Below are 17,522 nucleotides of genomic sequence, written 5' to 3' on the forward strand. Positions count from 1 at the left end.
TGACTAATGGAGCATGACAATTTGTTTTGCACAGAAACCATGATAATCTTTATTTTTTAAAGACTCTAAAGAACTATTTTTCGTGAGTTCTTCAACTAACCATTTAAAAAAAGACATTAAAATTAAGATATATCAAAACTTAGTCGATTCTTTATTTTTTTTATTGTTAATTTAGTGGTACCCTAATAGTAGGCAATATATAGACAAAATAAGACAAAATCATAAGTTGAAAATCATGCATAAAAATAGTTTTATTTTTTGGCTATCATCTTAAATGTAGCATAATTTCGGGCTAAGTAGCAATGTTACCATGCTTAACCCAATCAATATACAAGATTTCATAACTTCTCTTTCTTTAATGTTTATTTATTTTCTTGATAATTAAAATCTTTAAAATCCTTAAAACAGCCCGATGTCAAGGAGATAGAAAGACCGCAACGCTCCTCAAAGCTGGCTGTGATATGAATATTGTTAACAACATGTCACCGCCACCTTGAAGACAGTTGCAGTTTTCACATATAATTTATAGTTTTAATGGACCCCAACTATTTATAAAACATGAAAGAGCATCATTATTTTCGGTTCTTTTATTAGCAATATCACGTTGATGATTTTTGGTTTTGGTTTTCTTTTTTTCTGGGAGTTGGGTTTTATGGCAATAAACGTATTTTGTAATCGTATGTTTATCGTATATATATATATATATATTTCTATATGCATAGGCGCAAGAAATCAACTAAGCCGCGTAGTATAAGTTAGTAGTGTAATTTGTAGATTGTATATGTTGACCTTAGTCTGGATAGTGGCTACTGCAAGGATTTTGCGGATGGGCAGGAGGAAACTGCATCTCCAGGCTGCCCTCGCTCGGCAAGAGGAATCATCATAGATAGGCATTATCATTGTTTGTGGATCGGCTAATGCTATATATAGTCGTACGAAGGACGCTTACTGGCTACCACATTCATATAAACATAGACAAACCTTTGCGGTTTCTGTGTATAGTTCGAGTCTCGTATCAAAATGCTGTATCAAAAGTTGTACAAAATGCGCTTTTGGTTTTGCTTGTTGGTGTTTCGGCTTGATTTGCTGTTTGATTTGGTTTCTGTTGGTGTCAGTTCTCGCTATCTTGTATAGTCTGGCTATAAGTCTATGTGAGTTGCTTCTATTTTGGTTCTGTTCTCATTGCTTCAAATTCTTTTCGTCTGATCTTGGCTCGCAAACATTTTTTTTGGTGTGAAACCGAGTTCTGTGCTCGCAGTCTTCGAGTTTCGCAAAGGAATAAAAATAAGAGGTTCCCAGAGGGATAAATAAATGTTTATCGTACATTTTATTTAATTTTCTGTTTTTCGTTTTCTCTTTTGTGTTTCTGGTTGCTTAATCAAATTATAAAATTAATTAAGTAAAACTTTCATAAAAATACGGTAAAATATGTGTATAGATAGATACCTATATATCTTTATATGGTGTAAGCATAAAAAAACGAAAGAATTCAGTTAAAATATAAAGCATATGGTATAAATTTCTCGCATTTATATCGTACTCGATTCATACTTTGAGAGTGGGAGAAGTCATCGCAAGATCAAAATTAAATAAAAATAAAAATCGTCTGCAAGAATTAAACAATAAATCACAAAACTTAAGCTAAGCACGTAAAAATCTAGTCTAAAAATTGTTTATGTTCCTTGGCGAACTTTTCCATAATCATCCTTCGGTTCCTTCATCCTTTATCAGTTGTGCAAACATTTCGCTTTCGACTTGAGGCTTACATTTTAGTGTTTAATGCTTAATCAGTTTTCTTGTTTGTTTGTTTCTATCATTCTTTAGAGATAATCATATTTTGCTTAGCACAGGGGCTCGCTATTTAAAAAAGCACATTTAAGTATCGTATCATATGCATGTATCGTTATAATTTTGTAATTCGCTTTCGGTATGTGAAATGTATCAAAAATTTGACTATTACCTACAGTTTTCCATACTTTAATGCATTTCCGTTTTCTCTTGTAATATAGTTGCTATATGTGACTGTCAGTTGTTGCGCTTGGTATCTACACCGACTAACAGTTAACGCGTTCATAAACATAATGATATCATTCGCTCAGCTCTAGCTCTAGCTCTATCAAATAATCCAAGTATGCCATAATCGTATGGTTTTTCGTGCCGTAATTGTAAACTGGCTCGCACTTAACTAAATCTTATGGTTCATATACATGTATGTATAAATCTAAATATATCATTCTTCTCCGCCGCATCTGTGTAACCTAAATCTAATGCCTTTAACGTTCTTCAATATCTTAAGATGCTTCAGTGTGTTCAGTGCGTGTTGATTCCAGGCGATGAGTGCCGCCATCTGGTCCGCTTCTTAGTCGGTTAGCGTCTGGGCCACAAGAGCCAGCTGGTCCATGAGCACACGGAACGCGGGACGCTCCTCGGGTCCATGGGACCAGCACAACTTCATGACCTATTGATAAAGATAGATATATTAGAAGAGGTTACAACTCTTAAGGGTATGTGAACTCACATCATAAATCTCCTTGGCACACGACTTTGGTTTCTCTAGGATAATTCCGCGCTGCACACGCTCCACAACCTCGGTGTTCTTTAGGCGACCGTACGGCATCTTGCCGCAGGTGAAGATCTCCCACATCAGCACACCTAAAACACATTTATTAGTCATTAAATCAATGGGCATTGATTGCAAAGACTCACCGTATGCCCACACATCGCTCTTGGAGGAGAAGCGCGTATAGTTGAGCACCTCGGGCGGCGCCCACTTGATGGGAAACTTGGTGCCGCCGGAGCTTGTGTACTGATCGTCCAGAACGTATCGGGCCAGTCCAAAGTCGGCCACTTTGACGACATTCTCGGAGCCCACAAGGCAATTGCGGGCAGCCAGATCTCGATGGATGTAGTTGTGGCGCTCCAGGTAGGTCATGCCCTTGCTCACCTGTATGCACATGTCCAGCAGCAGACCCATGTTGCCAATCAGGGTCTTCTCATGCCGGCGCAAGTAGTTCAACAAGGAGCCATGCTTCATGTACTCGGTGACAATGTAGATGGGTCGGTGCTTGGAGCACACGCCATATAGCTGCACCAGATTCGGATGCTGCAGCTTGGTCATCACCTTGGCCTCCTCAATGAAATCGTCCTCGGACATGGTGCCCTCCTTCATCATCTTCACTGCCGTGTCAATCGATCCACGCCACTTGCCGCGCCGCACCACACCAAACTGTCCCGATCCCAGTTCCTCCATCAGCATCAGTTCCATCGGATGGATCTCCCACTTGTCGTGGGACAATCCCGCCGTCGGTGGAACTGGACGATCGCAGGGCGAGGATTTGAGACGGCAGGCCAAGCCCCCAGAGTTGTGGCGATGGTAGTTGATCAGATCCGGAATAGTTTCACAGCAGTGCTTCTCGCTCAAATAATACTCGCAGCGGGCATTCTGCTTGATGTGATAGTGCTTCACATGCGACTGTGGACTGTAAATAACGTGGCATAAATATTTATATGTTTTATTTATTTATATTTTTCGACTTACACTTTGGTATGCAGCGATAGTGTGTAGAGACCCTTTGTCGATGACTTGCGGACCACAAAGCAGCCCTCCTTGTCGCCCTGTTTTAGCAGGGATTCGGCCCTCTGTCGCGACATGTCGCCCACATACCATCTAGAAATAAAGATTTACAATCATTAGAAAGGCACATAATATTGTTATCCAAAAACCTATGCTTTAAAGTAAGAAGAGTTTTTACTTATCTTCATTTAAGTTAAGAACTTGACATTATAGCTTTTATGTATGAAATTTAATATAGGTATTTAATAAATGGACAAGTTTATTTTCTCCTTATAGATACTTTAGATATCATTATGTATTCTAACCTTGAACATCAAGATTACAATAAACACATATTTTTATATAGCTGCTTTAATGATTTCTGGTTTCAACCGATGGCTAAGGCCTAAGTTTTGTTATTTTCACAGCTTGTTTTACTCACTCATAGCGCTCCAGGCCCAGCAGCGCCTTAGGCTTGACATAGTTGCTGGGTATATAGCCGACATTTCCTACGCCATCTTTGACCTTCCACCAGTGCTCCTGTGAGTCATCGATAACCTCGTATTCCGCATTCTGGAAATATATCAAAATCATTTCTTTACATTCATAAAGGATGGGGATTTGTGTAACACTTACCTTTTCCAGCGATAGATCGCCGCCTTCGATGGCTTTGAATGGATAGAGAGCCACCACCAATTTGACAAAGTGTGAATTGTCCTAACAAATAAATCAAAATTAATAACCACTTTCAATGTATAAAAATGCAGCTGATTCTCACTTTGGCTTTGGAATTCGGTGTTCCGGGGGTTGGTATACCGCCAGGCATATTGGCATCCAATAGAGTTCCGTTACCGTTCAATAGAGTTGGGGATTGCTTGAAAGTTGTCAACGAGGACTGTTCGTACCGAATCGAAAGTTGATTAGATGCTAGTTTTAATTATTGGGCGATGTCTGCGCGAAACTCACCTGAGGCTGCAGTGATGTGGGCGTGCAACTGCCGCCACCTCCTCCTCCGCCGCCTAGGCCAAGGCTGCCTCCGCCTCCCAATCCGCCGCCCACTCCGCCGCCGAGACTCCCCGAGCTGTTGTGCTGCAGGCTGAACTGACTGTTGGTCGTGGAGCTGTTGGGGCTGATGCTGCGCGTTGAATTCTGGGCTGGAGAACTGCCGTTGCCTGCAAGAATATAGAAAAAGAAAAAAAATGTTTTAGCAAACATATTCAAGTTCGTTGTCTAAGTCTTTCGTTTGCTGTGAAGGTTATTTGTAGTAAACCAGAACAGCGTTATTACAAACTAATTAAAAAAATCGTAAGAGTTCGTTGCCTAAGTCTTTTGTTCGGTGATAGAAATTACAGTAACATAATGTTTTAAATAAAATACATTTTTTTATTACTAACATTCATATAAATATGCATGATGAATTTCTGATTTAAGTACTTAAAACCTATACGAATCATATAAATTTTTAATTTTAGACACTGTTAAATTAATCCACAAATTTAAAAGTTTAAATATTTTGGGAAACGCACAAAGAATTTTAGAAATAACTAAATGAAACTGTAAAAACAAATTAAGATAACATTTAAATGTTTAGTAAATGTAATAAAACATTTTCATACCCATCTCAAATGATCAGCTCATAAAAATATATAAATAGTTAATTTTGAAAACACCACTTAGGTATTTTACATTAGTGACCCATGTACTACACTCAAATCTAAACTTAAACATTTTCAGGCCCCAGGGCTGCCCAATTAATTAGCCATCGACAAATATCGCAAAATCGCCTTATGTTTTTGTGTGGTAGTTTTGCTTTTTTTTGTGGCTTGCGATTCTTGTCAAGGTGATAATTAATTAGGCGCTGGCCAAGCGGTGACACTGAACACTGACAAGATTTTCAATGGTTCAAGGCGCCCGCTCAGTCGCCCACAATTCGCAGATAAATCAAAGACATCGGGGCATTGGAAAGCTTTTTGATGAGCTGGACTTTGCTCGGCTTATAGCGATTTCAGTGTTTGGCAACCGGGGTTTTTCGAGTGCCCGTCAATAATAATAACGTTAGCTCGAAGTGAACTCAAAGTGTAACCCCAATTAAAGAAAAAATAAATAAAGATAAATAAATGAAACTTAAATGCCAGTCGAGAGCAGTCGAGTTTCGGCATTTGAGTGGGCGTCTCTTATGCAATCGCCCTCAGCAAATGAGTCAACTTTGCGCTCATGATACACATTTTGTATTTTGCTTTTGTTTTCTGATATTTGGATTTTCTGTGCACTGCTGCTTGTGCTGCTGCCACTCGGAATCCACTTTGCATCGGATGAGCGGACGGAGAAGTGCTTCAGGTAGGCGCCTCTGCTCGAGAATCGCGAGCGCCGAGCGGCTAAAACAAAAGTGAAGGTTAATCGCAAAGCGAAAGTGACTGCCTACGGCTTTAGCGATTTCCCAACTCGCTTTATTGTGTATATATATAAATAAATCGGTACAAAATATGGTAAGAGAAAAATTGCCCTGCAGTTAGTGACTGGCTGCCACTGGCTTTCAATTGATAAGGCAATTTTCTCAATATCACAAAGCACAAAGCAACAAAGCGCGCACATTTTTCATGTGAAAACTTGTTGTCTCTGCTCCGCCCCGTTTTCCACCCATTCTCACAAACAAGTCAAGCCACAGCGTTACGAGGAAAACGTGCCGGCAAAAGATGACAAAAGCCTTGGAGGCAACACTCCAACTACGTACACAATACATCAGTTGGGTACTCGTGCCCCTGCATTGATGCAAGATTGAAACCCAAAATAGAAAGTTTTTCTTTCTTTCCCAGCCGAACGCACACAATCGCACACTTGCCGGTTGTTAAAGCCGTGTTCAAGCTTTTGTTTGGCCATTTTCCATGCAAATGAAAACCGCTTCAAGCATATCCTCAGCATACATATACTTATAATAAGAAAATTGCAATCTTTGATGTCTGACTTCTGCCGAAAGCTTGTCTTATTTGACTTAATTTGACTAAGATGGAAAAAGTGAATGAGATTTTTTATAGTACTTTATTTTGATTAGAAAAATTGTTCAGTTTAACAAAACGCTTCCAAAGCTTGGTTCAAAAAAGATTAAAGTTGATTTGAAATATAAAGTTTTGTAATAAATTTATAATTTTAGTTATGATTATTTAAAAAGTAGTAGATTTTAAATTTTGAAACTCTCTTTAAATATCAGTGTATTCATATTCATGAGTAGTTAACTGGGTTTTTCCGTTGCACCGCCATTTGAGTATTTAAATCACTTGAAAACTGCCAAACGGAAGTACATTTTTCATTTATGCACAAGTCAAAGCTCTTTCATATGTTGCTCATAAATGGAAAGAGGATTTACTGGAGGTATGCAAACTTAGTGTGAGTGAGTGTTTGCCACATCAACAGGTGCGTTGCATTTCCAAGCGCACTTGCAACATTTTGTCATTACCGCTGTACAGGTATTTATAGCTAATTGTGTAATTGTGCTTTGTCTTTGCTCCGCTTTTTCCGCCCCTCACCGCCCCCTTCTTAACCCTCCTCTGACAACAATTTGTTATGCAAATTGCTATTCTTGTTATTGCTGTTAATGCGAGTATTGTTATTGCAGCTGGTGCTCAACCTCGAGCAGAGTGTTTGTGAAAATCAAAAGCTGCAAGACTTTCAAACACGTGTTTTTCTGCTTTGTTCTCTATTAGTTATTCCAAACAGGTGAAACTAATCAAAATGTTTGGACGATGACTCAAAGACACCAGCGCAAGGAAAACGCCCACAAATGTTACAAACAAGATCAGGGTCTAAAACCATGGTTTACACATTAAAAAATAAATGTAAATTTGTTGATATCAAATTCTTTTATATGGCAATATGTTTGTATATTGGATTCTTTTGGAATTGTTTTCTTAATTTTTAAATAATATGTTTCGAAAGTTAAAGAACAAAATGTATAATCCGCATTCCCACTATTTTTCTATCCGATACTAGCTGACATTTTTTAATAAACAAGGATTAAAATTTGAATTTAAGACCTCGATTATCCAGCTTACCCAGCTTCAGAGCCGATAAAAGCATCATAGCTGCTTCAGGGAATATCTGTGGTGAAGACTTCGGAGACTCCACTCAGCAAAAATTCCACTCTTCGGCGATGTCTTGCAGTAATTGTGTCAATTCACTTTCACATAAATCGCTTGTTCGGTTTTTTATGTTTCTTCTTTTTCGATTTGCAATTCTTTGAACTACAGTTTCAGGTTGTTGGCAAACTGGTTTCTCGGTTGCTTCCTTTTTGCAATCTGCAGTTGTTGTTATTTGTTATTATAGTAGTTGCTGTTGCTGCTTGCTGCTTGCTGTTGACCTTTAAGCGTTCCCCATTCAGCGATGCTGAGCGGCTTTTACCGTTAACGCGGCCCTCGAATGAAAAAACTCAGAGCTTCCTGTGCTCAAGATTTTATTATTTTCTAGTAATCTCGACTGTAGCAATATATTTGTTATTAATTATTTTGGCAATATCTGAAGTCTGCTTTCACAGAATGGCAAATAGCGACGCCATCTTGAAAACATTTTCCATATACTATAACTAATTTGAGCTCTTTCTAGCATTAGTTATGTTTGTAAACTTTGTTTTTCATTTTATTTTAAACACAAATAAAATCACAACAACTTTGTGGTATGCATTTCTTATGGTTTTTTCTTTCTTTCTCCTTTAAAAAATGAAATTTTGTGCGCGACGCGAACTGTTTCAGTAAATGTTTAAAAGCCAACTGACTGAAATGGCAACTGAATTTTTTTTAGCCAGACAGCAGCAACCTGACTGGGAAAAGCAACAACACAAACAACTTCCAACACACGGAGGCCATAAACATAAAGTAAAACTTAATTGTAGCAGTGGAGAGCGGAGAGTGAAGAGAATGGAGAGCAAAAGCAGCAGGCTCAACAAAGCAGAAGCCGCCAAGCGAAACGACGAAAACTTGAGCAACATAAACAAACACTGTGAAAAATTTTATACAATGCTGAAAGCGAAGTCTGTAAGCACTGCAATGTGGAAATATAAAAGTTATCAAGAGGTTTAACTTGAAGACCCCCAATTATAATTATATTATCAATGCACTATCAGGCATTAGTTAAACTAATTAATAGTAAAAACACGTGTATAATATACGCATATAACGTATACGTACTTTTAAAAGTAAAGTAAACTAAATAGATCATCAAATAATTATTTTCTAATAAATTTATTATGTTATTCCGACTTATTAAGTGTATAAACCTAAGCTAGGCAATTAAAAAGTTTAATACTTTTCTCGGTGTGCAGCAACATACACATTCCTATATATATTACCGATCAAGGTGCGGAGTTGAGAGCTAACGATTCTTCTGATATTATTCAAGCTTGTGAAGCTGCAACTATGATTTTTTTTTTTTTTTGGTAGTATTGTTTGTTGTATTTACCAAGCGATGCGTCTTCAACTGTAAAACAAATTTTCTTTGAATGTTAACGGCAAAGTTGCCATAATAGCCACACACCAACAATAAAAGCAACGATTACAACAATTACATCAATGAAACGAAACAAAACTTTTGAACTTTTGCTTGTACGTTGAAGTTTTCGGAGAACAAAAAGCACGAAAACTCACTTGTATAATAGCAAAGTGTGTAGAAAAACAAAAAAGGGCGCAAGAGACAAGACCGAAAGAAAAAAACGAAGAGTTTCTTTTGCTATTTCTTCTCTGCGAAGATGAAGCAACAGGCGGGAAAATCAGCAGGCAAGAGCGAGATGGGTGATGTCTGCACACCTGTGCAGGTGTGTAATAGTGTGTGTTGCCAAGCCGGTAGCCAATAAATATGAAACGGTTGGCAGCAGCAACAAAAGTTGCTACTACGCCAGCAACATGTTGCTGATGGCAACATAAATAATAAATTATATCCATAACTTTATTGTTTTTAAATATTATTTAAATATTTATTTAATGAAAACTATTTTTGTTAGATCTATAAAAAGTTGTTAAGTTTTAAGTTGACTTGCCAATAATCTCATTAATTTATACTATCTCCCAGTCAAGCACCAACTTTCATTATCTTTGGCCCCATTTGTTCGTTTTTGTATTCTGCCTAAAAGTAGGCAACGGTTTTGCTTAAATATAACTTGTGGTCACAATGCAATTTTGTTGTAAAATGAGAAAAAATATAAAAGTTGTTAGTAAGAAAAGGATGTTGATTATGCTTAAGAAGAATTTTTACTGACACAAGACTAAAAATTAGTGGCTAAAAGACCATTTAGCGCTTTTAAAAAAAAGTTCGTAATAAATACAGAGAAACTCTGGAAAAACATACTAAAGAAAAGGTACGATTATTAGATAAATGCAAGCACTTTTTATACATAAAAATTTAAGTACATAATAATTTATAAAAAAAAAACGTAAGAGCAAGAAAACCTTAAATAGTAGAGGGAGTACTTATTTTATAAATCAAATATTGGAAGTGCAGAGTCATATCATGTCAATCATATTAAAGCCATACAAAATTTATGTCACACAAAACCAAATATATGTATGGACAAAAATTAAGGTTAAATGTTTACATCCGACGCTCATGAAAAAGCGTGTGAAAAATTGTTAACTAATTGGCAAGTTGCATGCGGCAAAGAAAACAAATAATTACACGCAAATTGTTTGAAAAATTGTGCAGTCAGCGACAACAAACAATAACAAAGCAGCCATAATAATCAAACAGGAAACGGCAAAAAGACAAACAACAAATTGTAATCGTGGCCGCATCGTCTCTGTTTTTGTTATTTGTTATGCAAATGTGGGTTAATAACATTTTAACGCATGCGCCATGAATACAAAACATTGCGGCATTCAAGAACCCATGGAATTCTAATAATTTTGCCAGCAGTTTGTTGAGCTGACAGAACCAAGTTTGCCAAGTTGATTGAAATGTTTCTCGCGATTATCTCGCAGTCTGTTTGTGGGTGTTCCTTTCCCCAATAACTTTACACGACTTGATTAATTGCCACAACGGTAATTTGTTTAGCCAATTTATTGCCGAGAATGCATCGAATTATGCATTCGATTCGGTTTCTCATTCTGGCATTCAATTAATGCCAGACGGAAGTGGGACTTGAGAGGGTAGTAATTGAACAAGGTTAAATTAGCCCATTATAATGCGAATTTTTAACAGCTTTGACATAATATATTTTAAGTGGGCACATTTATAAACATCCCTAACATTTCGAAACATTTTCCAAAAATCGTACTTTTTTTCATGAGCATATAATCATATTTTAAGCTGCATTTTTCACTCGTTTATCAGATTTACAAGCCAGTTTAGAGGCACAATTATGCAACTCTTCAAACTCACATAAGTTTTAAGTCAAATTTCCCCTGAAAAACTATATCCCCAGGCGATTGACGCCTTAAATCACTTCCAAATGCAAACAAAAGTTTTGGGAAACAAACCCCGAACAAAGGAAGAAATAGTCGCCGGGCAAAGCGAAATCAATCGACCCAATTTGCATATGAAAAATGACGTCGAAAATAAAGCGGGCGTTGCTGCTTGATATTTTGTGTGATATACAATATTTTTTTCAATTTCTGGTTAATTTTTGACAGCAGCTTGCAGCGCGGCGCGTAGGGTTTTGTTTTATTTTTATGCATTTTTAATGAAACCATTTAAGAGGCCACAGCCAGATGAAAATTGTATTTATGACAGCGAGAAACCCCAAGTTAAATGTCTTAAAATTCAAAATCATAAAGTTGATAAGCAACTTTTGAGCTGCTTTCTGACCTTGATGTTTTATGGTTTATTTTTGTTTTTTTTTTCTGGGCTGTTTTAGTTTAGTCAGAAAGACATTTTTCCATTTTCAGGCAGACTTGTCTTGTCAATAACTTTATGTTTCGCATCTCGATGCAAATTGAATTTACAATAAATTAAACTTGGCAACCGGATGGTAGGAGCTTGGTTTTAAAAGATCTTCGGCTATTTTGCATGGCAACCCAGAACTACTGAACGAAGAATGGAGTGTAAACCAGGTGCAGCAATGCACGTAGCTTCGTGCCCAGAAGCAAAATGAAACCCCATGCCATGGTCTGAAGAGTCACCACCGATTGCTTTGTCGGGCCAAAGACAATTTACAATATTATTTAAATACGCTTTTTGCAACTGCTTTGACTTGCCAACTGGTTTGGCGACTGCCCAAGTTAACTTAACTTAACTTAACTCGACTTGACTTGAGTTTTGTTGAGTTGAACTGAGCTGAACGTGCCATTGCCGGTTCACAAGATTTGCGTCTCTGGGGTTTCTGTTTTCGGTTTCGTTTTTAAACAATTTTTACGGAATCCAGTGAAGGCTATTTCGGGTAAATGGGAAATGGAATCGGAATTCACACGCCACTGGGGTATATCCCATTTTGTTTTCATATCGATAATGCGGTTAACTTTTAGTGGAACTTGACTTAGATTCATTTGTCGACTTGTCAAGCATGGTGGAGTGCATTGGTGGGACAGGTGTGCCGCCACAATAATTAGCATCTGCGTCAAGTTTGCGGTGATTTCGCATTGTGACACGAACTTTGTTATGTGACGTCATGGCAATCACACGTTTTTTTATTTAGCAGAACAGTGTGAGGAAATTCTAACAATCTTGAAGTAACCCAAATAAATACCCTTTAAAGTACAGAAGTTTTAAAAAGATTACATTTTATTAAAACAGTAAGTGGTCTTGTAAAATTGTCATTAAACTTTAAGAGTGTAGCAAGTTAAGAAATGAAATTGTTATTTATATTAAATCACTATATGGTTTTACAATGATAATAGTTTAATAGGTAAGTTATAAAAGGTTTTCTTAACTTTTCCAACAAATAACACTGACAGTGTACGTTTAATACCCCCTAAAAACACTCGAAAAACGCAGCTTGACATGCACATGAAATTCTACAACTACAAAATAAATTGAATGTTTCTGGTCAATTGCTTTGGTCAACTTTAAAGCACCGAAACCGCTCGACAATCAACAAGTGGCTGTGAAAGACAGAGACAGGGACAGAAGCTGCTGCCAATGGCTTGTGCTTTTGGCTCAAATTGCAAATGCAAATTGCAAATTTTTGTGGTCATTGTTAAGTAAAGGCCATAAATAGGCACACACAGCATACACAGCAACAAAAACAACAACAGGGCAATAATTTTATTGTCAACTTTGGCATGCCAATCAGCCAAAAGAAAACAAAGCGAAATGAACACAAAAGTAAAACCGAAAGTCTAGCGAGAAAAAGGCGCACAAAACGCTCAAAGTGGGGCGTGCTATAAAAAAAAAGATAAAATGGAGGGGATAAAAGGGGGTATAGAAGGGGGACTAGAGCAAGCATGATGGAACAGCTTTCAATCTTCGTCTTTCATATGAAATTACTATGCAAAAAACCGACTTATCGTTTGGCATTGATGCATCTGCCTGCAGAGCATCGTAGAATCTACAATTTCCCCTCCCTCATCTGGCACTTTCGGTTTTATTGCGACTGGATGGATGGTTGGATGGATGGATGGATGGATGGATGGATGGATGGATGGATGGATGGATCTTTGGGATCTACGTCTTCAGGTTTTTCTTCTGGGCTTGGCCGACGACTGCTAATTGATTTCAATTATGCAATTGCCATGTCTCCTCCTGCATCTCAGCTCCTCTTGTTTCTCCGCTGTTTTTTCTGCCTTTCTTTATCGTGTGCCTGGCATCGTCTCGCCCAGCTGCTGTCATATGTTCTTTTGCTCCTCTGCCTGCCCTGCCGCATTGCTGACGTTCATCTAATAACCGCCTGCCATCTGAGCCATGGCCATATAATCATGATAATTGTCAGGGAGCGGAGATCCAAGAGCGGCCAGCAGCGATCGCATCGGCAGACTGTCGCTAAATGCTGGCTTGGCTCAAGCACTGGGAAAATACAGTTCTAAAACTTTTCATTTGTCCCAGAAAAGAAAAATGTGTTTAAAATTTTCCATGAAAGTTCAAAAATTGGGAAAAAAATTTTTATAAAACTTCTAAATGAGACATTGTATAAATGTTCCAATTTATATTAAATATTTATATTACAGCAAAGAAAAGGTTTTCGCACAGAAGTACATTTCTTCTACAAGACCCCAGCTTTTTTATAATAATTTGCAAGTAAGGAATTTAAAGTTGCTCAATTTAAAGTGACTTTTCTTCCAGTGCAAGATACGACTTTCCGTTTCTTTCAAAGGCAATAATCGCCAGCGACGCCTCTGCGGGATGACTCGGCGTCATCATCTATGGGAGTTGAGCTTTAACATTGCACGCAATGTGGCAATACATATCTGAATTGGTTTATAGATCCCCTATCAGAGGGATTCGTGTTTACAATTGGTATGGCAAAGCCTCCAGAAATGTTTACGCTGCAATACATTTAGGTAATTGAGGCACTCTTAGTATTTATCCAGGGATTGGCTGCACAAGATTAAATCATTTGTTTGCGTTGTGAAAACCGTCGGTTAAACTAACAAACAATGGGCCCAAGAAGTTCCCCTTATCAGAAAATATTTTTAGAAACAATTTTTTGAAAAGTACTTGCTAGTAATCACACATATCTAATGTCTAGATTCCACCGCAGATAAATTTGTCAAATATGTAATTACAGATGCAATTTGTTTTATTAAGATACAACAATATAAGAACGACGTTCATTTTGCAAGCAGTTTTTACTTTGCATAGTTTCAATCCTTATTCAAATAATGTCTTTTACATTTTGTTGTGTTTGATTAAGCAAGCTCATATATTACCTTGATGCGCTGTCTTGTTTAATTGGGATTTTAACAGACAAAACCTGTACTCACAGCAAAAAAAAAAGCTATATTATGTTTGGCGGTTTAAGCATGGACTCCGACACAGAAAATAATATTAAACAAATACTTGACATAATTCTTAAGAGATTTGTCTTAATTTATTTAAAACCCGAATCACTTGTTTTTTGCTTAAGGTAGGACTTTTATAGCACTTGTGTTAAGTCTATTGATCCGCTGGTTGGTGTTTTGATATTTACCTTCTTTGGCTTTGGAACTGGTCAGGCTGTGACCAATGTGGTTCCAGAAGTTGAGCCGGCAGCCGAACACTTTCATTTCCTTGACCCGCTCCTTCATGTTGCCAATGACGCTCGTTTCGGCCAAACTCACGCAGGGAATCATTTGGGAACGGATGAGATGGCGACTAAAAACGCTGGCGCTGCACACGCGTTTTCAAACTCTGTTTTCCCTATTTCAATTTAATTTTTATAGCTGGCAGGGGGAGAAATAGATTTGTTTAAACATTGGCGCGTTGTGGGTCATTAAAGTTGAGTTGGGTAAGCGGTTTTGAAGCCAGTCGAAGCGATTTGTGTTTATTTTTATTTATTTTTATTTTTTTTTTTCATTTTGCACTGGTTTGTAATTGCGATTTTTTCGAATCACACATAAATACATTAGGTTCACAACTTAATGAGCTTCTGCTCAAGTACAACGTTTGCGGAAGCATACTACAACACTACTTGAAGTCCATCAATTTTCATGGATGCTATAATTGCCCAAACCCAAATGGCTGACCATTGAAACAATCAATCAAACCAACAAAATACCCAACAGAGGAAGCCGACGAAATTTCAATTCCTGTTTTGGCAATTGAATATAAATATTGGAGGCAGGCTTTTAACTACCTCGTACACATGAAACTCTCATAAATCAAACACACTTTGCATTTGATTTATGCTTTGTTTGAAGAACATTTAAACGTGTCTCGTTTTTTTTTTTAATTCTTCGAGATGAGCTCGAGAATTTCCTTAAAAATGCTTGGCACAGATTGCAGCCAAGCTAAGCTAAAAGCATCTAAACAATCGGGGTTAGACTGCTGCAAAAGCTAATGATGCTGCAGCCAAAGTCGGTTGAGGTTGCCCCCATCATTATCGACAATCATCATCAGCTTCATTGATTTTCGCATTGTAATTGTTCGAGTGAAGCGCTGCACAGCAAAAGATTATTAATAATTTTTCTGCGGTAGAAGCTAATGACGGATCCAATCTTTAAAACCAAAAATTGATTTATGAAGCTTTGAACTAAGTAGAACAGTTTTCATATATTTACAAGATGGGTATACTTCATTTAAGGCAAGTGAAAACCTTGAAGCAAACAAAACGCACCCAGTGAGGAAAAAAACGACATCAAAACCAATCTTAGACAACAATCTATAGCCGTGGGCAGAGGAGACCTAGGCGCAGTTCATTGAGCTCTACTGTAACGAACACACTCGCTTGGGTGTCTCTTTTTTTTTAGTAGCAACTGTTGGCAACATAATTAACATCAATTTCAAGTTTTTTTTCACCCCGTTGGTTCCTTAATTCAGTGGAACAAACACACGAAATCTAATGAACTTTCAAAATGATTAACGACGCTCGGCTTGCGGTTTACGCACAATGGGCGTGGCCCAGTATTAAAATTAAAGTCTATTTACAGACTGATTGGTAGAAGGTTAATAAACAGTTAAAACGATATGGAAGCGATCAGGTGTGGACTGAATTTATTGGGAAGTGAATAAACTGTGACACATGAATAGGCAAAAATTGTTTACTTTCGAATACCTATTAGATGTAAGCATAGAAACATGACATCAATTTTAATTGCTTTTCCAAGAAATAAAACAAGGTTATTCTTAGGCTTGCGAAAGTTATAAAGTAAGGAAAAACGGTGTTATGCTAGGAAACAGAAAATTCTTAGTTCATTTTTTTAAAAAGATAAAAGTTCAGTATATAAATGTTTTAATACTATAAACTCCCAGCTTAAGTGCATAGCCCAAGGGCGGCATATAGTTTATTTGAGAAAATTAAAGTTAAAAGCGTGATGAAAAGTCGTGGGAATTATGGAAACAATAGAGTACTTTATAGTTGATTGAATCGCAGTCTTAAGCCAGCGCTCTTTGTTGTTTATTTGCTAGTTATAAATGCTACAGATTTCAGCTTAAAACTCGTGTCGAATTGGGAAAAGTGAAATTTTCACGCCTTACACAACAGCCATTAAAGTCGCGACTCTAATTGCATGTGAGTGCTGACACCAAAACGGAGAAAAAAAAAACACAGTTCAACTCTTACTTGTCGTCAACTAAAAAACACAACTGAATAAATGAATATGTAAAGCGGCGACATATGGACGTCTTATTGACCTTGCCTGACCCAGCATAAATCAAAAAAGAGTTAAGATGCGATGCCCCGGGCGAAAGGAAAGCGCTGCCAAAATAAAAGATTCAAAATAAACCGTTTGGGGCGTGGCAAAGTGAAAGAAAGCAACCGCTTTGACCTGATTCCGAAAGGTAAATGCTAAAGCCGAAAAAATCCAACAACTTGAGGAGCGTGAACAAAGCAAATCCGCCAAATAACTTAAAGCGGTCAAGCGGCGGCGTCGAAGGGAGTGAAAGAAGCTATAGCTTTCGCTTGTCATGTTTTTATTTTCCCTCCTCTGTTGTGGTCCCGACTTCATCTACGTCTTTCCCCCGATATTTCGGGGTTTACGATACGGTGTTAAAAAGTCTGGAAATGAAATGGCACGTAGCTGACCTTGACCCGCTGTTTTTGGGGCTCCCATAAAATGCAATTTTTATGAACAGGCAGCCGCAACAGCCAGCAAATTGCAATTGAATCTTTGGGCCAATTTACTTTTGGCAAATTGCTAACGGAACCGAAAACAAAAAAGAAAAAAATAAGGAAAAAACTTAGTGGCTTTCGCAATACGCAAAAGAGTTTTAACCAGTTTCAAAGAGAGCTACCTACAGACAGAATGAGATGGGGCGAAAAACTTGTTTCCGATTTTTATTTGCAACCTTCGAAGAGGCATCCGAAAACTACCTTTTCGTATCTGTGTCTCTGACTATCTGAGCCAGTGTGCGTGTACTGCCACAACCGTTAGGCGGCGGATCCTTCGATTTTAAACCTGGTTTGCATTATAAATTGAGCCAA

At 37.6% G+C, this 17,522-nt stretch overlaps 1 protein-coding gene across 3 annotated transcripts in view; it reads right to left on the reverse strand.

Annotated features, from left to right (window-relative positions):
* Nucleotides 1-1,303: 1,303 nt before the first annotated feature.
* LOC128261944 (tyrosine-protein kinase Btk29A) overlaps nucleotides 1,304-17,522 on the reverse strand; it is a 47,073-nt gene continuing 30,854 nt past the window's right edge. Inside the window, exons 2-10 of one of the 3 annotated variants that reach the window (XM_052995916.1) lie at nucleotides 14,592-14,823; nucleotides 4,520-4,725; nucleotides 4,332-4,448; nucleotides 4,190-4,270; nucleotides 3,996-4,126; nucleotides 3,539-3,667; nucleotides 2,707-3,479; nucleotides 2,519-2,652; nucleotides 1,304-2,458 (exon numbers count right to left, since the gene is read on the reverse strand). In XM_052995916.1, the coding sequence (XP_052851876.1) occupies nucleotides 2,360-2,458; nucleotides 2,519-2,652; nucleotides 2,707-3,479; nucleotides 3,539-3,667; nucleotides 3,996-4,126; nucleotides 4,190-4,270; nucleotides 4,332-4,448; nucleotides 4,520-4,725; nucleotides 14,592-14,733 (1,812 nt within the window). In that variant the 5' untranslated portion in view covers nucleotides 14,734-14,823 and the 3' untranslated portion in view covers nucleotides 1,304-2,359. Of the gene's footprint in view, nucleotides 2,459-2,518; nucleotides 2,653-2,706; nucleotides 3,480-3,538; nucleotides 3,668-3,995; nucleotides 4,127-4,189; nucleotides 4,271-4,331; nucleotides 4,449-4,519; nucleotides 4,726-7,599; nucleotides 8,304-14,591; nucleotides 14,824-17,522 lie in introns of those variants that run through there. The other 2 variants (XM_052995917.1, XM_052995914.1) reach the window with 2 other exon arrangements.

The sequence above is a fragment of the Drosophila gunungcola genome, unplaced genomic scaffold (genome assembly GCF_025200985.1).
Source record: "Drosophila gunungcola strain Sukarami unplaced genomic scaffold, Dgunungcola_SK_2 000001F, whole genome shotgun sequence".
In the NCBI taxonomy this organism is placed as follows: domain Eukaryota; kingdom Metazoa; phylum Arthropoda; class Insecta; order Diptera; family Drosophilidae; genus Drosophila; species Drosophila gunungcola.